General features: G+C 41.0%; 1 protein-coding gene and 1 long non-coding RNA gene across 2 annotated transcripts in view; both read right to left on the reverse strand.

Annotated features, from left to right (window-relative positions):
• LOC103554192 (zinc finger protein 615-like) overlaps positions 1-27815 on the reverse strand; it is a 39997-nt gene that overhangs the window by 7734 nt on the left and 4448 nt on the right. Inside the window, exons 3-8 of the mRNA XM_070559535.1 lie at positions 25828-25954; positions 25451-25546; positions 16843-18447; positions 2913-2932; positions 884-1010; positions 510-605 (exon numbers count right to left, since the gene is read on the reverse strand). Coding sequence (XP_070415636.1) covers positions 510-605; positions 884-1010; positions 2913-2932; positions 16843-18447; positions 25451-25546; positions 25828-25954 — 2071 coding nt within the window. The remainder of the gene's footprint in view (positions 1-509; positions 606-883; positions 1011-2912; positions 2933-16842; positions 18448-25450; positions 25547-25827; positions 25955-27815) is intronic.
• LOC139073552 (uncharacterized) lies at positions 4914-10972 on the reverse strand. Its single transcript, XR_011522424.1, has 2 exons — positions 10008-10972; positions 4914-6756 (listed from the first exon to the last, which is right to left on the reverse strand). It is a non-coding gene; the product is annotated as an uncharacterized lncRNA (long non-coding RNA).

Here is a 27815-nt window from a genome sequence, read left to right on the forward strand (position 1 = left end):
GAGAGAGGTGCCCTGAGAGACAAGGTGTGTGTGGTTTTCAGATGAACCAAGGTGAGGCGGATTGTCAGGGAGGGCCATCAGCCCTTTTAAAAGGGGCAGAGACGTTGGAGAAGTAGACAGCAGTGCTAAGTGCAAAGCGATCTGTATGGGTAGTGAGAGGAATTTTATCGCAAGTAAGGTGGAGAAGAGGAAGTGAGACTGCTGCAGACAAAGAAAAGGAGAAGACAGGTGCATACCAGGAAGACTAGAACCAGGTTAAGAGATCAAGGTCCTAGGTGAGAAAGACTGTCATCAGATCTAGAAACCTAAAAAAAGGAAGACATCATCCTTAAACAGCAGGGAAAGAAGAACAACCGTGATAAACAACAGAGACGCAGAGAGGTGTTAGGTCAGGGTTGCCAAGTAGTGTAAGAAAAGCTCTCCGAACATTTCAACAGCGTCACCCCTTCACTGACCCGCCGGAATTGTAGAGTCATCTCTCCCCATTTTCTTGGTTTTCACTCACTCACCTGGACAGGTTTGACTATGGGCTGCTCCCTCTGCTATCCATGGTGGTTCTCCTTGCTCCAAACGGAAGAGAGAATCTGGCTTCATCGCTTGATATCCTGTAAACAGGAAGTCATTGAACACTTAGCACCAAGTATTTAAGATTGGGGGATCTATGAAAACTGGAAAAAGTTATATTTCAGGGACCACATCATTTGTGCTTCAGTAAAGTAAAAGCTTTTTACTGGGGAAGGGAGAGCATACACTCTACGATCAAAGAGGAGAATAAAAGTCTACCACCTACAATGCTTTAGCCCAAACCATGAAATACTTCAGGAATCCTACAGGTTGCACTGAATGAGAAAGAAAAGGCAGCTGATGGTGATGCTGTCCTTACCTACTGACAGTAGGTTGTTGTAGTTCTCCAACATCACGTCCCTGTACAGGTCCTTCTGAGATGGATCCAGTAACTGCCACTCCTCCCAGGTGAAGCCCACAGCCACATCCTCGAATGATAACGCTCCCTGTAATAACAAATTCCAGTGCAATCTGAGGTGGAATAGATGATGTGGAAAGAGGGGCGGTAACATGTTCAGCTCATATTCCCCATGATAAACGATGCACACTGTGACCATTTCACATACCATAGGACCATGTGTCTCAGTGCACTTGGGTTGCTATAACAAGATACCACAGACAAAGCAGCTAATATAAACAAAAATTTATTTCTCATAGTTGCAGAGGCTGGGAAGTCCAAGATCAAGGTGACAGCATGGCCACACTCTGGTCACAGCCACTTTCTGGCTCATACAAGTTTCATAGTGCCTTCTCACTGTGTCCTCACCTGGTGGAAGGGTGAGGGATCTCTGTGGATTCTCTTTTATAAGAGTACTGGTCCCATTCATGAAAGCCTCACCGTCACGACCCACATACCTCCCAAACGCCGCACACCTCCTAAAACCATCATCTTTGGGGGTTAAGATTTCAACATATGAATTTTGGGGGCATGCAAACATTCAGATCACAGCACTGCAGAATTCTACTAATTAATTTTCCCAGCTTAAAAAAGTACTAAAATAATATTTGCATAGACATCAAACAATGTGCAGTAAGAATGTTCATTATTTCTTTGTTTACAATAGTGAAAACCTATCAATAATCTAAATGTCCATAGAAAACAGACAGGGTTAGATGTGATAAAATACCTCGTAAACATTTAAATCAATCAGGAAGATGAAAAAATACTGATAGCAATGATCTTCAAGGCATTCTCTTAAGTGAAAAAAAACAAGTTCCCAAAGAGTGTATATAATATGATCCCAAACATCCTAACATACACAATTACACATGTATAAGTAACATATGTATGGATATAGAAATGTACATAAATATAGACATATTCCACCACACGTCAACTATAGAAAGGGACTGGATGGAGACCCACATTATTAACATTTGTTATCCTTCGGGTGGGGATTGGGCAGGAAAAAGGTGTGAGGGGATATTCTCTTTTGGTGCAAATACTTCTGTTTGCTTGAATCTCTTGCATGCAAATGTAGCCAGGTATCATTTGCATAATTAAAAATATGAAGACCAAAACAAGAATAATTGGCTCTGACTTCATTTTTTGAACCTGAGGTTAAGAAGGTATAAAGGGAGCATTGTCCACGTCTGTAATCCAAGCTGTTCTCCAAGAATGGAACCTGCAGCTGTCTCTTGCCAAATCAGTAACACAAATCTGGTTGAGAGAACTCTCCTTCCTGGAGGACCACTCAAAGATCACACAACCCACTTATTCTATGGACAATCCAGACTTCACTCCTGGGTAAAGTCGGACCACCCGAAGGCTCTGTTGTTGAGGTGTGCTGCTTCTGAAGAATTTTGTCCACTGGAGTTCTGCTCTGGCATCACCTCCTTAGCCTACTCGGAGGAACACAAGAAGAAAGAGCCAAAGGAAACACCATATGCCTTTATGACACGACTGTTACTGAGGACACTGTCTACCAAAAAAATCTCTCTGAAGAGCTAAGGAAAGAAATTTCTTAAGACCGAAGAACAATGAAATGTTTACTTCCTCTGAAGAACTGGTTTGCCTTCTCCTCACACACACTGCAAATCATGTAACTTTTCACATTTTTCTTGTTATTACGGCTGCCGAGAAAAGCAGACACAAGTTCAAAGCTAAGGCAACCCACAGGGTCTTACACAGTCACTTACCTAAGTTCCAACGTTAAGAATTTTGTACAAACCCTATGACCTACACATCTTGCTTCCTAATTTGCCCTGATTTTAAGATTATAGCCTAAACTTATTTTCTGACAGGTCCTGATTTTTATCAACATATGCTGTCTCATTTCATCAGACTTTTAGAAGCTTCCACATGTCCATTGGGAAATCAAGGATAAAACAGGTAAAACAAACCTCACCTGGGCCTTGGTCATTCCTCCTGTTCTTAAGAAAGGACCAACAACTCTAGGGCGTGCTCTGTCTTCTGTCTACTCTGGGCCTGCCTGGAAATTGTGGTTGAATATCTCAGGTCAGGCTGCTGCCAGAAATGACGATCTCCCAAGCCTGGAACCTTCTTCTTCTATTACTGAAAACGTCTCATTCCTGTAGATTAGAACCTGTGGATTGAGGAGCAAATTCAATTACAAGAGGACATGTGCCTGGGGCCTCAGCTCTCTCTTACCATGTGGACTCATTCTAACAGAAGGCCCCAATATTTCATCCATCTCTTTAACACCCTGGAAGTTTTTACATCCTGGGGCCGTGCTCCACAGGAAGATATGGAATGGTCAAGAGGAATGCCCTTTTCTTCCCAAAGGTGGAATGTAGTGGATGTGGAAGAGGAGATGGGAAACAAAAACCAGTTCATGGTCCTGTCCACCACCAAGTTCTCACACAGATCAAGTTTAGGGAAGATAACATATAGACGTAGTGGTTCTGGAAAGTGACTTAAACCTGTGTCCACATACTCCTAAATTTTTTGTTTATTGCACCGAGGCAATTATCCCAGTTTGAAGACTAATGTACTTAACAAATCATAAGCAGTGTCTTATGTATTCCTTAACATTACTCTGTAATGTACTCATTATTATCACCATTTTTTTTCTTTTGGAGGAAGATTAGCCCTGAGCTAACATCTACCGTGCAACCTTCTTCCTTTTGCTGAGGAAGACTGGAACTGAGCTAATATCCATGCTCATCTTCCCCTACTTTATATTTGGGATGCCTGACACAGCATGGCTTGACAAGCAGTGCATAGGTCTGCACCCAGGATCTGAACTGGTGAACCCCAGGCTGCCAAAGCAGAATGTGCGAACTTAACCACTGCACCACCGGGCCAGCCCCTATTATCTCCATTTTTAACACAAGTAAGCTAAGGTTTGGTCAGGCGAAGTGTGTTGCCCAGGCTAACAACCTTCCTAAGTAGCAATGTGGGAATTAGAATCCATATATGCCTTTCTCCATTATAATATTTCTCTCTTCCAACAGCCTCACAATACAAATTTGTTCTCTTTCTCATGCACTTTAAAAACTTCACTTCCTGGTGCATCATCCTGTGAGGTGGCCATATAGTCACATTTGCCAAAACAGGGCCCTTGGAATTGGCTCTTGTAATATTCACTGTGCACACCCAGCCAGCTCCTTCCACACAAGCAGGAATGCACAGGCAGCCCCACCCTTGCCTCAGAAGCAGCAGATCAGAAATCAGTCTCCCCAAGAGCCAAGCTCTGGAGCCATGCTAGAAACTCACTCTAAGGAGACCAACAGCATGAGGTCAACTTGAATTTAGTTTTCACTTCTTGAGGCAGCAAATTATTATTCTCAGCCTCTTTCTCTAGCTCTCCTGAATCTTCCACACCTAGAGACCTCATTTCTGACTCATTCTCTGACCGACTGGTAAACATAGCAGTGAACAAGCATACCACCACCATCTCTAATTCTGACACTGCTTTGTCCCAGTCTTGGCCCATGAGTCTAGACTCCTTGCAGGGTCAGCCCAAAAAGGATGGCACACAACTCATATGTAGAGCTCCTTACGGGCAGGAGGGAGGTAGGAAAAGGTGTTTATACAGGAATGGTTAGAACTGAGATCTCTAGGGTTGGAGGCTCAAGGACCCAACCATTCCCTAGAAGCTCCTTGGCAGACTTTCCCTCACACCTAACAGATCAGAGCTGCACCAAATGCTCATGCCTGGAATACAGCAATGAAACCGAGAATGGCAATGGAACCCCCCTGAGTTGTAAGACTAATCTGCGTTTCCTACTGAACTGAAGTTAAGGTCAAGTTGCTAGATGGATGGCTACCTAAATAAAATAGGGATTTTCTTAAAAAGGAGGGCATGGACATCAGGTTGGCAGCCTAAGTAGCTAATAAAATAAATTAATAGGTTAGAGGAGAAAAGCCTAAATTGATATTAAAAAACAGTTCATAAAACTCAGTATTGCTTTTGTTACAAACCCATAATAGCCTAGCAATGGAGCGGCTACTTCCTTAGACTTGTGGTATAATAGGAAATAGATATTTGGTCTTTGTCCCAGGTTCCTGGACACGGCTCCTAAAACCCTTGGCATCTCCAGAGTGATGAGTATCTTTTAGATGCTAATGAGGTTATTGGTGGCTGGGGACCCCTAGATAGCTTCAGGATGGGGGCTGGTCCCCAGAAAGACCAAGGCATGATTAGAGGGCTCGAACTTTCAGCCCCAACCTTGGGCTTATGGGGAGGACAGAGGGACTGGAGATAGAGTTTAATCACCAGTGGACAATGATTTAATCAATCATGCCTACGTAATGGACCCTCCATAAAAACTCCTAACCGTGGGGTTTGGAGAGCTTCTGAGTTGGTGAACACTTTGAGGTACTGGGCAGGTGGTACACCTCAACTCCACGGAGACAGAAGCTCCTGTGCTCAGGACCCTTCTAGATCTTGCCCTATGCAGCCCTTCATCTGGCTGTTCATTTGTATCCTTTAAATAAACTGGTGACAGTAAGTAAAGCATCTTCCTGAGTCCTATGAGCCATTCTAGCAAGTTACCGAACCTGAGAAGGGAGGCAGGGAAACCTCTGATTTACAGCCAACTGGTCAGAAGTACAGGTGGCAACCTGGGACTTGCAAGTGGCATCTGAAGTGGGAGCAGTCCTGTGCGACTGAGCTCTTATCCTATGGGGTCTCTGCAGGCTCCTGGTAGTTAGCGTCAGAACTGAGCTGAATTGTAGGACACCCAATTGCTGTCCAGGGAGTTGGAGAATTTGTTGGCATGGGGTAAAACTCCCATATATTTGGTGTCAGGAGAGTTAAAAAAAAAAAAAAAAGAAAAAGCTCACTGATTAACAATAACAAAACTAAACCCTATACATCTCGGTAGAAGGATATATAAAGTATAATACAATTTTTATAAACTTTTAAAACGTACATAAAATATTATATACTGTTTGTAGATACACACATACTTAAAAGTCCAAAAAGGATTATAAGGTAAAATTTCAACTTAGTGATTACATATGGGGGAGGAGGAAGGAACGGGGTAGAGAAGTGGCGCTGACACTTGAGTTGTGTATGTAACACTTTCTTTCCAAAAGAAAAGAAAAAAAGGGAAAAAATCTAAAGCAAAGCCAAAATCAAACACCGTATATGCTCAATTGAGAGCCAGTGACACTCTGTAAGCATTCCCACACAGAATGGGAAGGGTGCAAGAATTACCATTCTCATTTGTCACTGGTTGGTCCATGCTTCCAAATGCAATTAGAGAAAGGAATCAAACAGCAATTACCAATCTCAGAGAAAAGGAGGCAAACTATCGTCTGCACAATATTACTGTAGATGCATAAAACCCAAGTAACAGAAATGGACAATAGTAAAAAATAAGTTTAGTCAGTGCTTGAAAATGACATGAAAACGACACATGAAATATGATAACATTCCTTTACTGTCAGTATTATATGGTAGAACATTACTGGGTATATTCTCAATTATGTACTGAATATTTTCAAAATAGGCATCGCTTCTGACTCAGCTTTCTGTTTTGGGGAATTTATGCAAAGAAAATAGCAGCAAAGTGAGCAAAGACTTACGTAAAGTACACTAAACATATGTTTAGGTCCACTAACAGAAGATTAGTTGAATGAATAATTATAATCCATCTAATGGAATACTACATAGTAATTTAATATTTTAACATACTTACTGAAATTAAAAATGTCCATAATATACAACTCAATGAACAAAGCACATTTCTATTCATTGTGTGTAGTATGATCCTGTATTTCTGCAAAAGTAAAGCAATACATCGATATCTGTGTGTGTGTGTACACTCATTTACAAAAAAAAACTTAATAATGTTAATAATTATTATGGCTGGTCCAAGAGACTAGAAAAGTGAATTTTACCTTTTTTTCAATAAGCACAAGATTCTTTTAAATCAAAATTAAACATTTTTAAATTTAAAAATTTTAAGTACAAAAATATTCCCACTTGAAATAAAATTAAAGATGTTGGCAAGTCATTAGAAATCAATAACCATATGTGCTTTGGGAAGGAATGGGAGGAGGGAGGAAGGGAATAAGTCATTTGTCCCACCGGATGTACCGCCTTCTGGATTCCGCTGATTGCCTCATCATGGTATATTTAATTTATTCTTCCTCACCTCCTCCACTCTCAATTTTTCCTGTAAACTGGGTAGCTGAATTTAGAGGTTTGAGCACGTCCACATTTAACTATTTAGGCAAGAATCCTTCATTAACGTTGCTGTACACTTCTTATCGTAATATGTTAAGAGGCGTGAGGACAAAAGAAAGACTAGAAGAGGAATTGTCACAGCATAAAAGAGACCTAAGAGATGTAAGAAGCAAACAGAAGGCAGGCACGTTCTCTGGATCACGTTTCAAACAATCCAATGTTCAAAGACAACTTTGAGATGATCAGAAAAAAAACTTGAACATGGACTGGGGATTGGATGAAATAAAAGAATTATTATTAACTTTGATACATTTGAAAATGAGCTGCTGCTTACAAAGTTTTAAACGACCTTACCAGTTAGAGATGCATACTAGAATATTTACAAGTTTAAGACATGCAATCTTGAATTTGCTATGAAACTCTCCAAGGGAAAAACAAAAGCGGAGGAGGCACAGATGAACAAGATCAGCCGTGAGTTGATAATCACTGAAGCCGAGTGACGGGCACATATTATCCTATCCTCTCTACTCTGAATTTCCATGAAAAAAAGTTAAAAACAAAAAAGTCATCAGGGCCTGATGAGTTTCACCTAATCTTCACAGTACAGATGATTCCAAGGTTATGCAAACTCTTGTAGGTCACAGAAAAAGAGGAAAAGTTTCTCTACTAATGTACGAAGCCAGTATTTCAAAATATTAATCAATAGTTTAGAAAAAAGAGAACTAGAGAGATACTTATAAACACTTATTCACTGATTTTCATCCGTCCTTCTTTTCTAACATATGTATTCAAGGCTATAAATTCCCTCCACTGGCCACTTTAGTTGAATTCAACAAGGGTTGATATGAAGGATTATTATTAAAATGTAATTCAAAACATTTCCACTGTAATTTTCCTTGATTCATGGATCCATGGGTTATTTAGACGTGTACAGCATACTTGTCAAACAAATGGGCATTTTCTAGTCATCATTTTGGTATTACTTTATAGCTAATTCCACTGTAGTTAGAGAAAACAGTCTGTATGATTTCAATCCTTTGAAATTTGTTTACACTTGCTTTATGGCCCACCATATGGTAACTGTTTATAAATGTTCTATGTGCATTTGGGGAAACCATTGGGCAGAGTGTTTTATATTGCTCAAGTTTGTTAATCATGTTATTCTAATCTTTTGGGGGTTGGCACTATGGTGAGTTGGTGACCTGTTTTTGTAAATAATCTATTGGAACACAGCCACACCCATCTGTTTGCATATTCTCTACGGCCGCTTTCACATTACAATGGCAGAGCTGAGTAGGTGTAGACAGATATTCGATCTGCAGAGCCTAAAATATTTACTATCTGTCCCTTTACAGAAAAAGTTTACTAATCCCATTAATCTATAGCCTTCTAGCTTTTTGTCTCTGTGTTCTGTTACCGAGAGAGGCATGTTAAGAATCTCCCATTATGACTGGGCAGTTGTCATTTCTCCTTGTATCTAGGATACCCTACACTTCAGGAATTCCACCAGGTTTATAGCCCACAGAAGTCCAATGCACCAAAATGCATGGGAAAAAATGTTCATATTAACATCATTCATAATAGTCACAAGCCAGTAACAACCCAAATCTCTATTAATAGCAGAATGGATAAATAAATTGGGGTATAATCATGCAATGTAATACTACACAGCAATGAGGAGAAATGAACTACTGCTATATGCAACAACTCAGATGAACTTCACAACAAAATATTGAGCAAAAGAAGCCAGGGACAAAAGAACATGTACTATATGATCCCATTTATATAAAGTGAACGATCAGACAAATTCAATATGATGGTTTTAGATAACAATTACCTCCGGCGAGGAGGGAAGAGATTAAGATGAGATGGCACCTTCTGGGGTGCTGTAATATTCTATGTTTTCATTTTTAGTATTATACTTGAAAAAACTTCTAAAGAAAAGTACAGACCGGTTTCACTTATAAATGTAGAAGCAAAAATTTTTTAAATTTTTTATTATGAAAAATTTCAAGCAAAAAAAGAGGGAACAGTTTAATTGAAACCCACGTACAAAAAAAGAAAAGAATAGGATAAACTCTACATATCCATCATGTGACTTCAATAATTATCAACGCAAACCTAACTTTGTTTTATCTACACCACTGCTCTCTCCTCTTCCATCACTGGCTTATTTTGAAGCAAATCCAAGACATCTTTTTATTTCTAGATGCAAAAATATAAAATATTAGCAAATAGAATCCAGTCCCATATTAAAAGAACAGATCATTACGGATAAATACGGTTTCTTCCAGGAATAGGAGATACTGGGAAATCTAGTAACATAAATCAAAGAAAATTTTAAAGAGGAAGAAATTATAAATGAAAATAATTTTAAAGATAAAAAGCCTTTGAGGGGATCTAATGTACAGCATAGTGATGACGGGTAATAATACTGTATTATAAACTTGAAAGTTGCAAAGAGAGTACATATTAAAGGTTCTCATCGCGAAAAAGAAATGGTAATTATATGATGCAACACAGGTGTTAGCTAAAGTTACGGCGGCAAACATTTCGCAATATATACATGTACCAAATCGTCAGATTACACACTTTAAACTTACAGAATGTCACATGTCAATTATACCTCAATAAAACTGGGGGGAAAAGTCTTTAGAGGAATAAAAACTTGATAAGTCACAGCTACCAGTTATTCAGACTCTACTATGTGCCAGGTAACCCACCTTGTACTTAAAAAACATTTACCCATTTAATCTTCATATTGCCTCTATGAAGTAGGAATTATGAGAATTAAGACAGCTTTTTTCACAAATGAAGAAGGTGACTCAGGCATTAACCTACCCAAATCATGGGCAGAAGTAGATTCTTCTTAGTCCTCAGTCCATACACTCACCACCTGGCCAAAGTTATTTGCAGGCGACGAAAGTGCTCAACTAGAAAACATAAAGGAATCAATTTAGAAGCTGTTAGTAATAATCTGAGTAGAAGGACATGATATAATAAGTATATCTTTTTAATTTCTGCTCTTGTGCGTTACCTAAAATTGGAAGAAATAAAAGAGAGAGCAGGGTCTTACGGAAAAAAAAAGCCCACCATTGACAATTATAATAATTATTTAGGAATAAGCATAAACCAGATACGTCCAAGACACATATGGAAAAACACCATATCTGGTCAAAGAAACAAAAAACGGGTTAAAGGAAATCTATCAGACGTTCCTGCGAGTATTGTACCTAGGTCTTCATCAGTCCCACCCAAATTAAAGCTCCCACTCGATGGAACACAACTGCAGGAGTTTAAAAAAAAAGAAAAGAAAAGAAAAGAAAGAAGAAAACTTCCTAAGAGTGTGCAGAATGGAAATGGTTAGGCTGGGATGTTAGACTAAGAATGTATAAAATTATACCAATACCTACACACCTGATCCCCACATTAAAAAGCGAAATATACTAAATTTTAACAAGAGTCCTCTTTCGGAAGAGTATTTAGGAGGATGGGGATGTCATTACTTGGGTCGGGATGAACCTGAAAACAGATTTTCAGCAGAAATATACAGCAAACGTGGACGCAAGAGAACCAGGCACCCCATCTCTAAAATTAAGCGTTCGATAAGCAATAAACACGGATTCCCCAAACGCTGTCCAGAAACGGACCCGACTCCCCCTCCACCCAACCGCGGACACCCCAAACGCTACTCTCCAACAAAGACCTCCCCGTCCTCGTCCCAACTCGGAACCCCACGGGCTCCCCCTCCGCGGGGAACCGCAACACCGAACCCCCAGCGACGATTGCCACCCGCTTCCCCCAACACCGACCCCTACGCGCTCCGGAACAAAAAGAAAACCTAACGCGCTCTCCCCTGGCCCCGAAACACGCTCAGAACCCGACACCGACCCGACCGGTGACGTCCGTGTTCACCGCTGGAGACAAGCCGCGGAGCCACTTCTCTGAACGCTTTGCCTCAGTGTCTGCGGCCCCGCGGCCCCACCTCCCCGGCTGACAGGCCCCCCACCCCGCCCCGGAGCTGAAAGGACGGCGGTCGACGAGGGCCATCCAGCGTCGTTCCAGACACCTAGAGTCTGGCTCTCGGACGCCTCTCTGTGACGTAAAATATCCTCGCCTGACTCGAGGATATTTACTGGGAGCAGCCATTTTCCCACTTACTGCCGTACAGCGAGCGAAGGCTCTTTATTCCGCCTTTCGTGGGAAGGCACAAGATGAGAAGGTATTGAAAACGACCCTTTTCATCCCATTTCCAGGCCGCTTCAACCGCTGGGCCCCGACTTTGCAACATCCGCCAGGGGCGGTACACAAACCGCTCACCTTCCTAGAAGCTCATGCCTGCCCAGATCTCTCTGCGGGATGGGGAAGAAAGGGTCGCGTACATTAAGGCACTTTGATCCTAAGGCTAAAGAGAGGCTAAGTGGGCGCTGCCATGTTAGAGTAAGTTCAGCGTGGGGGGAATCTGAGCCGAACGCGAGCAACAGTTGGAGGGGAACCGGCTCATATCCCGGGGATGCTGGCTGGAAGGGAGCTTTATGGAGGAAGCCGCATTTGAGGCCAGTCTAGGGTTAAGAGAACGGCTGAAGAAGGCATTGCTCAGAGAGTGGGTAAAACGGCAGGATTATAAAGCCCTTGTTATGATTGGTGTGGAGGAAAATGGGAAAGGGGCAGTGACAACGCAGAGGCGTGGCTCTCCCTTCCACGGGGGAGGAGCCAAAGGCGGGGCAAGGTTTTCCTTCCACAAAAATGGGAACTTCCTTGAAATGAAAAGCTCTGAGAAAGGGAGGTGATTCTCTTCAATATTGCAGCCCAACAGATTGAAGTGACAAGTTCCCGACGCAAGACCCACTACTCATAATTATACAGCCAGGCTCAGAGCGCCTTCAAACCAAAGGGATTGAGCATTCATTCATTTATCCAGCAGATGTTTATAAAATGCCAACTGTGTGTCAGACACTGTTCTGCATGCTGGGGATACAAACGCTATAAACACAGACAAAAATACCCTTCTTTATGGAGTTTTACATTCTACTGGAGATATCACATGAAGTTATGGTTTGACTTCCTCATTACAGCAAGTGTTATGATTGCCATCTACAATGTGACATACAATGCAACCTGGTTGTGTTGACCTACTATACGACCTGGAAGGCAGAGCATTGAACCAAAGATGATTATTCTCAAGTCTTAAGATCTAATGGAATTTGCTTTGCTGCGTTTTGGATTTGTTTGGGACCTATCACCCCTTTCTTCCTTCCAGTTTCTCTCCTTTAGAATGCGAATGTCTGCCCTATTCCTGTCCCACCACTGTATTTTGGAAGCATGTGAATTTTCTGGTTTTAAAGGTTCACAGCTGGAGAGGAATTTTGCCTCAGGGTAAATTGTACCTCAAGTCTCACCCATGTCTGATTTAGATGAGACTTTGGACTCTAGACTTTAGAGTTGATGTTGGAATGAGTTAAGATTTTGGAGACTGTTGGAGTGGAATGCATGTATTTTGTATGCAAGGACATGAATTTGGGAGGGTGCTAGGGGTGGAATGTTATAGACTGAATGTTTGAGTCATGTCATATTCATATGTTGAAGCCCTAACACCCAGTGTGGTTATATTTGGGGATGAGGCCCCTAAGAAAGTAATTAAGGTTAAATGAGGTCATAAGAGTGGGGGCTCTGATCCAATAAGTTTAGTTATCTTATAAGAAGAGACACCAGAGAACTCTCAGTGCAAACTGAGGAAAGGCCATGTGAGAACGTAAGAAAGCAGCTGTCTGCAAGCCAGGAAGAGGATCCTCACTAGAAACCAAATCTGCTGGAAGGTTGATCTTGGACTTCTAGCTTCTAGAATTGTGAGAAAATAAATTTCTGTTGTTTAAGCCATCCACTCTGTGATATTTTGTTTTGGCAGCCAGAGCAGTCTTAATACAGTGGTGAATTACATTGTTTAGAAAATTAGACAAATTTTAACCTACTTTGCATTCTTTGGATAAAACCAATGTAGTCACGAAGTGTTTACCTTTTTTCTATATTGCCTATGTGTTCAATAGAAACCTGGGAAACACTTGCAGGATCATGGTGGAAAGAATATAACTTTGGATCAGGCAAATTTAATAATATGGGGTTACCATATTGTTACCATTACCTTAATGGATTTTGGCTTTAATGTGAGCTCAATTAGAATGCTTCTAACAGTTTACATGGTTGGTTGACTGAAACCTGACTTATAGATGTCCTATACTAAATAAAGTTTAAATGCCAGAAATTCCTTCATATTCTGTAGAGTATCCAAAGGCATATGGAGTTGGCAATGCTGATGTGGCTTTATCATGTAAAACCAGCTTACCCATCCCAATTATGTATCCCAGGAGCATCCAGAAGTCAGTCTCTTCAATGAAGCTTATCTGGCTACAGAAATACTATCATAGAAATCTGTTACTATACATGAAAAGGTACAATAACACTTGAACTTATAGGGATAAGTTTATGATGCATGCTGTAAACTCATGGAAGCACTTAAATAAGAAAGTTACAGCTAAAAGCCAACAAAGGAGAAATAATCTAAAACATACTCAGTTACTCCAAAAGAAGGTAGAAAAAGAAGAAAAGGGGAGTAAATAGATGGGATAAATGGCACAGTGCACATTATTAATTTAAACCTAGATACATTAATTCTCACATTAAATATAAATGATCTAAACACCCCAATAAAAAGAAAGATTATCAACTAGATTAAAAAAAAGCAAGAGTCCAAGCTATATGCTGCCTACTAGGAACCCACTTTAAATATTAAGTCACAAATAGGTTAAATGTAAACCATGTTAATAGAAATATGAAAGATAAAAAGAAAGTCCTGTCAAATTTATAGAGAGAAAAACTACAATTTCCGGAGTGATGGCAGATTAGATATTGCAGAAGAAAAGATCAGTGAACTTGAAGATATAACATTAAAAACTATCCAAAATTAAACACAGGGGGGAAAAAGACCTTAAAAGTATGAACAGTATTATAACCTACTTGTGTATGCAAAAGAAAAGATCAGTGAACTTGATGACAAGGCAAAAGAAACTATACGAACTCCAGAACAAAGGAAATAAAAGCTTAAAAAAGGCTTTTATTACAAAAAGAAAATCTTTGAGTACTTGGCCAATGGGTAAGAGGTATCATTGTGAGGAATGCCAAGTGGAAACCTCTCAATTTGCCCTCCACTCTCTGATCAATACAGTGAATGAAAAACAATATTATGGGAGAGTTTATATGATAGAAAGAAGTAAAACGTATTGCATATCTTATAAACTCCACAGTACATTGTTATTATTAACATGTTAATCATTCTTCTACCTTTTTGATCTAATGGAATACAGCTATAACTGTTTATCCAGTTATAGTGATGTCATTTGCTCAATCTAGCACTTACGTCAGTTTTGATTGGCTTTTCTCCTCAACATTGGTCTCACTTTCCTTCTTTTATGCATGCCTGGCAATCTTCTAGATATCTGGTATACAGGGGTTAACAGAAGTTCCCTACCCTCATGAAGCTTACAATCTAACTTAGCCTATTTACACTCAAGACCTTATACTTGAGCATGAACTCAGAAATTTGCTATTTGTTGTAAGATGCTTTGTATTGAATCTGATTCAGTAAGGTTTATACATGACCCAAGGTCTTTATATACTCCATGTTAAAATCTTTAAGAAAACAATTGAGATGGTCTCTCCAAATGATTCTAATGGTTTTTACATTTTGCATTGATTTTTAAAAATCACCTTGTTTACAATGCCATTAAGATACCACATCTACTGACAGGCCTCCACCCTTAGTTTCTCCCTAAGAAACCTGACCTCATGCCCTTCCTCGAATCCGTTTTCCAGCAGTAGACTCGGTCTGAACCTCATCCTCCATCAGTTTTATGCCAGCCTCTACTGACATTACCCCTGACTACAGTTCTCTAATTACACAGATCAGTTTCTGAAAATACTTGCCAGGTTGGTCAAAGGCCTGTAGTATTCCAGCCCAAAACTAGGTTCAGCCCAATCTTCCAGAGCTCCTTTGCCTACTCCTGATCCTGTTCAGTGCCTTCAGCTCTGTGGAGTATAAGATAGCAAGGCAAGGTTAATTCTCCTATGAGGATCTACTTTTCTCTACCTCATATGACAACAGAATATGTAAGACTGAGTTCCTTTGACTTGAGAGGAAATGGGAATACATGTCAGGAAGAATGTTGGAGTGGTTCCATCAATGAGGCAAAGGGTAGGGTTTACACAGGGAACTACCTCCACAGGGCACAGTGCAGTGATTAGTTATCCAGGAGTTTAGGACTTCATTTTCCCAGGATTCTGAGAAGAATAATTTGAATAATCAGGGAAGGGGGAGAGCTAGGATGGGAAGCAAGTAATTTTTTTTTTTTTTTTAAGAAGAAGATGATTAGCCCTAAGCTAACTACTGCCAGTCCTCTTTTTGCTGAGGAAGCCTGGCTGAGTTAACATCCATGCCCATCTTCCTCTACTTTATATGTGGGATGCCTAGCACAGCATGGTGTGCCAAATAGTGCCATATCTGCACGCGGGATCTGAACTGGCGAACCCCAGGCTGCCGAGAAGCAGAACGTGTGCACTTCACCGCTGCGCCACCGGGCCAGCCCCTAGAGTCATCTTAATTTGTGTTCAAATTGCCTATCTTAACTTTTTCTTTTCATGGTTTCAAAAAAATTACCCAGTGGAATGTATTTTATTTAATTTATAGGTTTAAATAACTAATTGTCCTTGGGCTTTAAGTTCATTTTACAAATCTGATTTGTCTACCTTTTCAAATCTAGGAAACTTTTTAAATCACGCTATGGTAACATTGTATTATGCCTGGTCTTATTTATAAATTGAAGTTAAACTCATCCAAGGATGTTAAGTTACATTTATGAATTTAATATATTCATTTCTTTTTTGAAGGACTTCAGTTGTCTGAAATAATTAAATAAATTTAGAGCCAAAGAAATGCAACAGCTAGCCATCTTCTGATATTGGGTGGGCACTGAAGATAATTAAAAAAGAAAAGAAAGAAAAAGAATCTACAAATGGGAGAAGTGAAAATGTGAAAACCTTAACCAGTGATGTGGGTCAGAGACTATCTCCCTTAAATTATGGAATCATTAACGTAATAACTAGGAATATGACCCAAGGTATCCTATCCCAAAATGTACATCAGGACACAAATGTCTTATGTGATGTATCATGCACGTGGAAATGGTACATAAAGCTCTCAAACATTCCTCATTTCCACAGGCCTTCTTTGCTTCACAAGAAGTTTAATATTTTGTTAAAGGTATTGCACGATTAGTGTGTTCACAGTGTTTTATTTCTATAGGATTTCATCTGCTAATGGATGAGGCAGAATGTACGTACCACTGGAAACCCTGCCACATTCACTGCCTTCCAACCTTCTCTCTCCATTATGTACTGGCACATATTGAGGCCAAAGACTTTCACACTGTCATTATATTTCTACACACTAGGAGCTCATTGATTATTTATAGTGATCACTAATAATGGATAGGGTCTATCTTCAAAAAAAATGGCTTTCCTAGCCTCTGCATTCATAGGCTTTCTGTTTATACAAAACCATACACTCAGCGAGACATTATTGCACAAGGCTTTTCCAAATTGAATGTATCAGTTTTTTCCTATGTGTTTTTTGTGACATAAAATAAGACATAATTGACCACTGAAGGTACAGCCACATTCACTGCATTCATAAGGTTTCTCTCCTGTGCAAATCCTCTGTCATTTCCTGAGGGTACACATCTGGCCAAAGGCTGTCCCACTATGACTACATGTCTATTTGCTAGGAGCCTACTGATGTTCAATGATGTCTGAGGGGTCACAGAAGGCATCTGCACAGTCACTGTATTAACAGGGTTTTTCCCCTGCACGAGTTCACTAGTATTTAATAAGCTGTGACCCTTTGTGGAAGGATATTCCACCTTCACTAAATCTACATGTTTCTCTCTTGTGTGTACCCTCTTATGTTTAACAAGGCACGACATATGGGAGAAAGCTTTCCCACACTCATTGCATCCATAGGGTCTCTCTCCTGTATGGGTTCTTTGATGTACAATGAGCATTGTCTTTGTAGTGAAGGCTTTCCCACAGTCACTGCATTCATAGGGTTTCTCTCCTGTGTGAATTCTCTGATGTTTAATGAGTCCTGATTTCTGTGAACAAGATTTTCCACATTCAGTACATACAAAGGGAGTCTTTCCTGTATGAAATCGCTGATGTGCTATGAGGCACGCCTTCTGACTGAAGGCCTTACCACATTCAGAGCATCCATAGGGCTTCTCTCCAGTATGAGTTCGTTGATGTATAAGGAGATTGCCCTTCTGGATGAAACCTTTTCCACATTCACTGCATATATAAGGTTTCTCTCCTGTATGAGTTTTCTGATGTAGAATGAGCTGTGATTTTCTGGAGAAACCTTTCCCACATTCAGTGCATCCATGCGGTTTTTCCCCTCTTTCGTTTCTCTGATGTATAATGAGCTCTGCCTTCCTGCAAAAGGCTTTGCCACATTCAGTACATTCATAAGGTTTCTCTCCTGTATGAGTTCTCTGGTGTTCAGTTAACTTGAACTTTCTGGAGAATGCCTTCCCACATATACTGCATACATGGGGTTTATTTCCTGTATGAGTCTTCTGATGTTCAGTGAGCTGAAACCTCCTCAGGAAGGCTTTCCCACACTCACCGCACTCATGGGGTTTCTCTCCTTCATGAGTGCGCTGATGTTCAGTGAGCTTAAACTTCTTGAAGAAAGTTTTTCCACATACATTACATCCATGGGGTTTCTTTCCTGTATGAATTCTCTTATGTTCAGTGAGCCGAGATTTCTTGAGAAAGGCTTTCCCACATTCAGTACATTCATGGGCTTTCTCTATTTTGTGTGTTGGCTGATGTGTAAGGAATTGTGACTTAGTACTGATGGGTTTTCTACTTTCATGGAATTTAATTTCAGTATGAGTTTGCTCATGATTAGAATGGAGAAGGGATTTCCCATCTCCATTAAACTCAGCAGGCTCCTTTATGTCACAGCTTCTACTCTGGTTGATTAAATCTAAGTATGATTTCAAAGTTTTTCCATGTAAATCAAACATATCATTATTTGGCTTTAAAGGAAAACTACTTTTGCTCTGATGAACAATATTTCCAAATGCATTCTGTTCATAACACTGTTCCATCCTCTTTGGCATTTTTTGGTTTTGCCAGTGTTGCTGCAGATGATCATCAACTTTCTCAAATTCTAGGAAAGAACAGAACAATGAATTCTTCCATGAGCATCACACAGAATAAAACTGCTTCAAAAATACCTTGGGGTGGGCTGGCTCTTTAGTGGAAAACCTATGGTATCAACACAAAAGAAATTCCAAGTATAAATGTCTTATCTCTTTATGTTAAACTTTTTATTGTAGTTAAATATGCATAAGATAAAATTTACTGTATTAGCCATTTTTAAGCATGCAGTTCTGTGGCCTCAAGTACATTCACACTGTTGTGCAACTATCCCCACCATCCATCTCTAGAACATTTTCATCTTCCCCAACTGAAAAACTCTGTACCTATTAAACACTAATTCCATATCTCTTGGAAATGGTTAAAAACACAATAATATGGGGCTGGCCCTGTGGCTGAGTGGTTAAGTTCACCTGCTCCGCTGCAGGCGGCCCAGTGTTTCGTTGGTTCGAATCCTGGGCGTGGACATGGCACTGCTCATCAAACCATGCTGAGGCAGCGTCCCACATAGCACAACTAGAAGGACCCACAATGAAGAATATACAACTATGTACCAGGGGCTTTGGGGAGAAAAAGGAAAAAATAAAATCTTTAAAACAACAGCAACAACAAAAGAAAAACCACAATAATATAAAACACCAAATAAACCAAAAGATGACAGCCATCAGTGTAAAATAGGGTAAATTCACAATGAATAAATATATATTTGTCTGTTTTATAAACAGGGTCCTGGAGACAATAAAATACAAGGAAGTCTGTGTTAACATCAGATCACAGAGATTCAAAATGGTGTGGGACACATCCATTCATTAAACACATCCTTCTTTTTGTTTTTGAGGAAGATTAGCCCTGAGCTAACAGCTGCCACCAATCTTCCTCTTTTTGCTGAGGAAGACTGGCCCTAAGCTAACATCTGTGCCCATCTTCCTCTTTATATATGGGACGTCTGCCACAGCATGGCTTGACAAACAGTGCATAGGTCTGCACCCAGGATCCGAACCAGCAAACAGCAAACCCCGGGCTGCTGAAGTGGAATGTGTAAACACATCTTCTTAAATGGCTACCATATACCAGGCATGGCAGTGGTGCTAGAGAAACACAAAAATATTCTTTATTTTCACTGAAGTCATATTCTAGGGGTGGAAAGGGAAACAGAATAAACAAGTGAGAAAAAGAATAAAGGAGGCAGTTGCAAATGTGACCGTGGTTTGAAGAAGCAAAGGAAACAAAGAGAAGTGGAAGAAATCAGGATTTATTTGGAAAGAAACATAAACAAGATTCACTAATGGATTTGATGTGGGGAGACGTAACAAGTGGAATCGAAGGGTACTCCTCAGTATTTGGCTTGAGCCAATGGGTAGGTGGGTAGTGCCTTTTAACAAGGTGAGGAATATTGCTGAAGTTCAGAATGTGAAGGAAAACAAGTGTATTTTGAAGCATATCAACTTTGAGAGAATATTAGCTATCCAAGTACAGCCATGGAAATCCAAGTCAGATACACAAAATTTGAGAAAGGTCTTGACTGGACATAGAAATGTGGAAATCATCAGTATGTAAGTATTATTTAAGGTCAGCAGAATATTGAATGAGGTCACACTCTGAGAACGTGAAGACTGAATGAGGACGAAGGGAGAAGACCAAGGCTTTAGTCATTTCAACATACACAGCTTTGGAATTCGTAGAGCCCAATGAAGAGACCTCAACATTAACCACAAGGTAGAGAAATAAGCAGATGCAGGTGTTAGAATAAATATCGCAAAGAAGCCAGCCAGAACGCTGGATGCACAGCACCTGATTTCAAGATAATTCTAACAGACTCTTGGGTGCTCCTCCTGTTGCTAAAATACGCCATTCTTCTTCATTATGGAGACTATCATCAAACTAACTTCCCCAAAGCACCAGTGACACAGTTTTGCAGTCAACAGCTTGTATCTAGCTGTAACACACTCCTGTGCTCCCACAGGGAGAGGGACATGATGATCCTTATGAACTCTGACAACATGCTGGTGGGGCACACGGTCTTCTCCAGCAGACCTCCTGCTGCGCCAGCTATGGGGGCCCTCACCTTCTTCATCATGCTGAGCTTTCATAGACGTCAGATTGGAATCATTCCCATCTCACTAATCTCTCGTCTTCCTCTTGCCACTAACAGCATCTTCTTCCTCAAGTCTTCAGTTATGTCTCCGCTGGCAGCCATCAAGGGGTCCTAAAGGACCGCCTTCCTCCTGAATCCAGGACTCATGGCAGCTTTCCCTTTTGTTTTTCTTAGAACATCTGGCTATACTTTACTATTGCTACAATGCTGTCACCAAGGTGAAAGGTCAGCCTACCTAGAGCTAGAAAAATACAAAACCTAATCTTCATCATGCCCGCTGTATTACTAACACACACAATTCACAAGAGTAAGCCTGGTGACAGAAGTTTACATTACCATAAGGTGCCCAGTTTATCTGAGTTTCCACTCCACTACTTCCCAGATAGATATCTTCTAACATGGATCTCTGTGCGGCTAGTTTCATGCCAATCTTTCGACAGTGCCCACATGGCCTTGCACATTTCCAATTTCATGCCTTCTTACTGTGTTTCCTCCTCATCATCTTAATTCAAAACCTAGCTATATCTCTGAGATAAGATACTTTCTGATACTGCCATTCTCCATTCTCTCTATACCACTTTAGGCTACTCGTCTCTTAAATATCTAAAGTAGTCCCTATATTTATTATTCACTTCTATTTTGTACAGCCTTGAACTGTAGCAACAACGTTTCACATATTCAAAAGCTTCATTTGTAAATACTACATGAAGATTTGTCTGACCTTTGCTTGTATAATCTTTACTCCAGAAATATACTTCTTTGTTTCCCACTAAATTCACTCTCTCCTACTATGTATTAGGGCTGCAGTTTGTCAGCTAGGGTCACAACAGTACCCTTAGAGAGCTTTGCATAAAGACATACACGGGCCATCAACCCAATTTTAACAAAACCAGATTCTCTGAGAAAGAGGTCTTGGTCCAGGTATTATAAAAACCCCTTCAATAAAGAGCTGGCATTTAAGAAATGCTTGATAGATAGATGGAAAAGAATAGTCTTTCTCCAGCCTGGCTAATCAGTTACTCGATGAAGAAATAAGTGAGCAAACAAGATGTATTTCATTCTTGCACAAGAAGAATGAAAAAGAGGCCCTTGATTCGAGAGTGGTGAAGAAGCCTCAGGCAGCACCAAACCACACTGAGACAGTATCTTTAGGAGTGGCTTGTGTGATGGGGCACAAAGTACAATGAGAATTCAGAGAAGATATTGTTATATTTTGGTGTTGTACAAACCATTTCATGAAAAGAGAATTCAAAGTGAGAAACCTATATTGTCTGAAAGGGAAGTACAAATAAAAATCACATATTCATGTCTTAGTTTTTATCTTACTTGATGAATCAGCAACTCTATTTTTTTTTTTTTTTTTTGAGGAAGATTAGCTCTGAGCTAACTACTGCCAGTCCTCCTCTTTTTGCTGAGGAAGCCTGGCCCTGAGCTAACATCGTGCCCATCTTCCTCTACTTTATATGTGGGATGCCTACGACAGCATGGCGTGCCAAGTGGTGCCATGTCCGCACCCGGGATCCGAACCAGCGAACCCTGGGCCGCCAAGAAGCGGAACGTGTGAACTTAACCACTGCGCCACCAGGCCGGCCCCTGAATCAGCAATTCTAGACAATGTTGATGGCTCTACCTTTCATGAAACACTTGCCCACCACCTGCTCTCCCCCAACCATGTTTACTACACTCATCTGTCAAATCTCTAATTGTCCAAGGCGCTTGTTTTCTTCACCTGGACTCACTCTCTAGATCTTCTCTGGTCCAAGTTTCTATCTCCAAACCTACCTCTCCCTGAAGTCTCTGGATGCATCCAACCACAGCACAGACCTCCACCTGGATTTTAACAAGGACCTCTAACTTACCGTCTCCGTTTTGAACTCCTGACTTCCCAACCTAAGCCTCCTCCTCCACACATCTTCTCCATCACAGTAAATGGCAATTCTACTCTTCTCATTACTCATGCCAAAAATCCTTAACATCATCCTCCATTTGTTTCTTTTTCTCTCACGCTCCATGTGTTGAGTTGAATTGTGTCTCCCCAGAGAGATATGTTTGAATCCTAACCCTTAGTGCCTGTGAATGTGACCTTATGTGGAAACAGAGTCTCTGCAGATGTAATCATGCTAAGATGAGGTCATAATAGATTAGGGTTGGGCTCTAACCCAATGACTTATAAGGAGAGGGAGATTTGGCTGCAGTCACACAGAGACATGCAGGGAGAAGGCCATGTAATGACAGAGGCTAAGACTGGAATGATGTGTCTACAATCTAAGGAAAGTCAAAGATTTCTGGGAACCACTGTAAGTGAAGAAGGGGCAAGAAAGGATTCTTTCCTAGACCATTGAGAGGGAGCATGACCCTACCAACACCTTGATTTCCAAATTCTAGTATCTAAAACTGTGACAGAATAAATTTCTGTTGTTTTAAGTGACCCAGTGTGGGTAATTTATCACAGCAGCTCTAGGAAACTAACATACCCAATACCTACTTCAATGGCAAATTCAATCGGCCTTCTTAGATACATCCAGAATCTTCCCATACTCGTCCCTGAAGCCTAGCTGAAGTTGCCAACAACCAAGTCTCCCACCTGGCTTTCTGTTTCAACACCTGCCTATTCCAGTCTGTTTTCTACCCATAGCCAAAGTGATACTTCTAAAGCATAAATTATATCATGTCACCGCTATATTCTAAACCTTCTCAAGTTTTCTCAATTCATTAGGAGTAAAGTCAAGTCCTTGAAATAGATTACAACGTCCAACACGACCAACTGACATATCACCAACCCCCAAACCCCACTGAACTCATCTCTAGTCATTTTTCTTCTTGCTCACTCCATTCTATCCACATGGGCTTCCCTGATGATCCTCAAACACACTCCTGCCTCTCCTGTGAATTTTCCATTCTCTCCACTCTTCACCTAGGGAACCTACTCATGTCATTCATCTCTCTGCTCAAAAGAACCTTCTTATGGAGGTGATCCTATTCCTAAAAGAGACCCCATGACCCACTGTTCCACTATGCCCATGGATTGACATTCACAGCCCGTTTCACCATCAGACACAGTGTCTATGCACTTTTTCCCATTTTTTTCTTATTGCGATAAAATACACATAGCACAAAATTTACCATCTTAATCATTTTTGAGTGTACAGTTCAGTAATGTTAAGTACATTCACAATGTTGTCTAACCATCACCACTATCCACCAACCTTCATCACTCTTTTCATCTTGTAAAACTGAAACTCTATACCTATATATTTATTTTTGTTATATGTGTGTCTCCTCCTTTTCAAGAGTGGGGCCCTAGGTCTTTGATAGAAGAGAAATTTCTGTGTCATAGTAATATAATCAATGGGGATACAATATCATCAGACTATGAGGAGGAAAAGGAAAGCTTTAGGGAGAAGAACCCAGCAACAAAATCTAATTTGAACTAACGGAAAGATTATAGTTAACAAATATACAAAGGAATTACAGTAAAGTAGGCAAGAGGCTTCAGGCTAGGAACTAAGAATGAGAAATTTTATAAAGGTCTTTCCTAATCAAGCAAAGAACAGGAAGAGCAGGGACCTGAAATATGGGAAGCCCAGAGGGTAGAGAAGATTCCAGGGAAGGCCGGGATGGGCAGGATTTAAGACGTAGAGAAGTAGGAGAGAATCTCAATTTTAAAAAGGGTGATGGAAAGAGATTTTCTTGGAAGGAAGAAGGTTCTAGTTCATAGTCAGTTGGCATGGAGACAGGTAAAATATACGGCTGTATTGTACAGATTAGCCATGTTAAGAGAGATGTCATCTTGGGAGTCTCCACAGAGAGGAAGAGCTTACATATTTGAATAATGTACAGCTTTAAGGCCTATGAAAAAGAGCAGAGGTTGACAAACAGAACCTTTGAAGAAGCTCAGAGTGGGGAAAAAGAAAAGTTAAGGAAGCAGATAAATGCACACTAAGAGACCAAGTTACCATGGGGATAAAGCATCCAAGGTAAAATGGATGTTATGAAGGGAAATAAATATTTCCCAATGGGGCAGGAAGGTGTATCAGTCAAAAGACCGGATGAATTTAAAGTTTTCTCTCAGAACAGAGACATGGAAGGAGGAATTTCATAGCAAGAGAGGTGAAAGGAACACAAAATCATACTCTCGACAAGTGATGGAGAATGGGAAGATTTGAAAGTCCAAGCAAGAATTCCAGGGGACAAAAAGATGACATCTAAGAAGTAATAAATAGGGCTGATCTCGTGGTGTAGTGGTTAAGGTTTGGTGCACTCCACTTCAGCAGCCCAGGGTTCATGGGTTCGGATCCCAGGCATGGACTTATACCACTCATCAGCCATGCTGTGGCAGCAACTCGCACACGAAATAGAGCAAGATTGGCACAGATGTTAGCTCAGGGCGAATCTTCCTCACCAAAATGAAAAAAAAAAAAAAAACAAAGAAGAAACAAATACAGATTAGTTCTAAGAAGAGATAAAGGGGTGGGGCCGGCCCAGTGGCATAGCAGTTAAGTCCGCATGCTCCGCTTCAGCAGCCTGAGGTTCAGATTCAGGTTGCAGACCTATGCACCACTCATCAAGCCAGGCTGTAGCAGGCATTCCCACACATAAAACAAATAGAGGAAGATGGGCACAGATGTTAGCTCAGGGTTAATCTTCCTCAGAAAAAAAAAAGGAGGAAGATTGGCAGTGGATATTTACTCAGGGCTAATCTTCCTTAAGAAAAAAAGAAGAAAAAAAAAAAGAAGAGCTAAAGGGGCATATTTACCTCTAAATTCCCACACAGAAAAAAGAGCTCTCGTATGGGGAGAGGGATCCATGGAGGCTGTTTCTGAATCCTCAGACACTGTCACCACTGTGATGCCATCTCTCAACAATGAGGAAGTGATTTCCACAGCCTTCCCCCTCCTGCTGGTGCTCCCTCACTTACCTGGATGAGGTTGACTGTGAATTTCATCTTCTAAAGTCCATGGTGGTTCTATTTGTTCCAATTTGGAGAGTGCATCTGCTTTGCTGACTTGATACCCTGTTCATGGGAAATGACAGAAGACATAGTTAGGCTCATCAAATGGCACAAGGAATCTGTGACAATAGGAGAATGGTACATTTTAGGGACTGCACAATATGCATGTTTGCAAATTAAAGGCTTGTCTCTAAGGTGAGGAGAGACTATATCTTCTCATCTGGGGCCAGGGAGGGGACTGAGAAGCTACCATTCAGAGCACCAGACACAAGGTTTTCAGAAGCTGAGAATGGAAAGGCCAATGACTGGGGACCCTCTGAGTGACACAGGGGAGCGGTCCTCACCCACGGACACCAGGTTGCTATAGTTCTCCAACATCACATCCCGGTACAGGTTCCTCTGAGCAGGGGCCAGGAGCTGCCACTCCTCCCAGGTGAACTCCACAGCCACGTCCTCCAGGGTCAGAGATTCCTGTAATAACACGGTCCTGTTTAATGTGAGTGTTTCTCTAGTTACTGAAATGGAAGCTGTGAGATAAGAGAAAAACATATGTATTGGTCTCTGCCTCTGGTTCCTGACCTAGAACTCCTAAAACCTGTGTAATTTCCTAAATGATAAGAGCATTAGGAGCATCTTTTGTTCTAATAGTTGGTCTTTGATCCTGGTTCCTAACACAGGGCTCCTGAAACCCTTGTAAATTCCTAAGTAATAAGTATGGGGTTCAGAGGGCTTTTGGGCTGCTGAACATGCGGAGGTGCTAGGAGAGTGGCTTGCCCAGAGAGGGCGTGGAAGCTCCAAGCCCCTCCCCACATAGCTTGCCCTCTGCATCTCTTCCATCTGGATGGTCACTGCATCCTTTATCATACCCTTTTATAATAATCTGGTAAATTTAAGTGTTTCCCTGAATTCTGTCGGCCACTCTAGCCAATTAATTGAACCTGAGGAGGGAGTCATGGGAACTTCTGATTTGTAGCCAAGTCAGACAGAAGTTGTGGGTTACCTGGGGTCCCACTCTTTTCTATTGGCATCTGAAATAGGGGCAGCCTCACGGGACTGAGCCCTTAATCTCTGGGATCTGACGCTCACTCCAGGAAGATAGTGTTAGAACCAAGTTAAATTGTAAGACACCCAGCTGGTGGCAGAGAATTGCCTGTTGTGGGGAAAACCCCGCCACGTCTGGCGTCAGAAGTGCTGTGAGTGTGGTAGCAGGGTGAGAATAAAGGAGACACACAGAGGAAGGACGGGGTCTTACCCTATTCAAAAGGAATGTGGAAGAAGTTGTTCTGCTCATTCTCACCATGTAGGCGACATTTGTATTCCTATTTTTTTTAACACATTGTGAAAGAAGCAAAGTCATATTAAAATATTCAGTCATCCATTCATTCAACAAATCACAAATTTCTGTAACATGCAGCCATTAAATCCTCCTGCTCCCCTAAGATCATTTGCAATTTATGTGTTTCAGCACCTACTTGTCAATCAATGAATGATATGCTAGTGACATCAGAACGACATACTATGATTCCACTCGTAAAAAATGGCATAAGAGATGTAAGCATTTATGTACATAGATTTACACATATGTACGCCCTCATGTGCATGCATACACACGGACACATCTAAATACATATATAAAGCATTTGCTAATGATGAGCTCGAGAATCAGGAAAAAAATATATGGAGGGGGAAATTCGTGTGATAACTACGGGTACTAGATACTTTGCAATTTGCGTCTTTTCACTAAATATGTGGTATCTTTTCCAATGCTAATTTTCCAATAATCTGATTCTCAGACAGCAACTGGGTGTCCTACAACCCAATCCTATTCTGATGCTAACGACTCAGAGTTAGCGTAAGGCTCCACAGGTTTAAAAGGGCTCAGTCCCACAAGACTGCCTTCACTTCAGACACCAGGAGGAAACACCAGGTCCCCAGGGAACCCACAACTTCTGTCCAACTTGGCTACAAATTCCGGGGTTCCCACAACCTCCTCCCTCAGGCTTGAGAATTTGCTAGGACAACTCAGAGAACTCAGGAAAATGTTATACTTACTATTGCAGGTTATTATGAAGGATATAAATGAACGGCCACATGAAGAAATACATAGGGTGAGTTCGAAAGGGGGTCCTGAGTGCAGGAGCCTCTGTCCCGGTGGAGGTGGGCAGCACCACTCCCCAGCAGGTGGATGTGTTTGCCCCCTTGGAAGCTCTCTGAACCAAGTCGGGGTTTTTATGGAGGTTCCATTACACAGACATGATTGGTTACATCATTGACTACTAAGGAGAGAACTCAGTCTCCATCCCCACTCCCAACCCAGACCTCGGAGGGTGGA

The sequence above is a fragment of the Equus przewalskii genome, chromosome 9 (genome assembly GCF_037783145.1).
Source record: "Equus przewalskii isolate Varuska chromosome 9, EquPr2, whole genome shotgun sequence".
Lineage (NCBI taxonomy): Eukaryota > Metazoa > Chordata > Mammalia > Perissodactyla > Equidae > Equus > Equus przewalskii.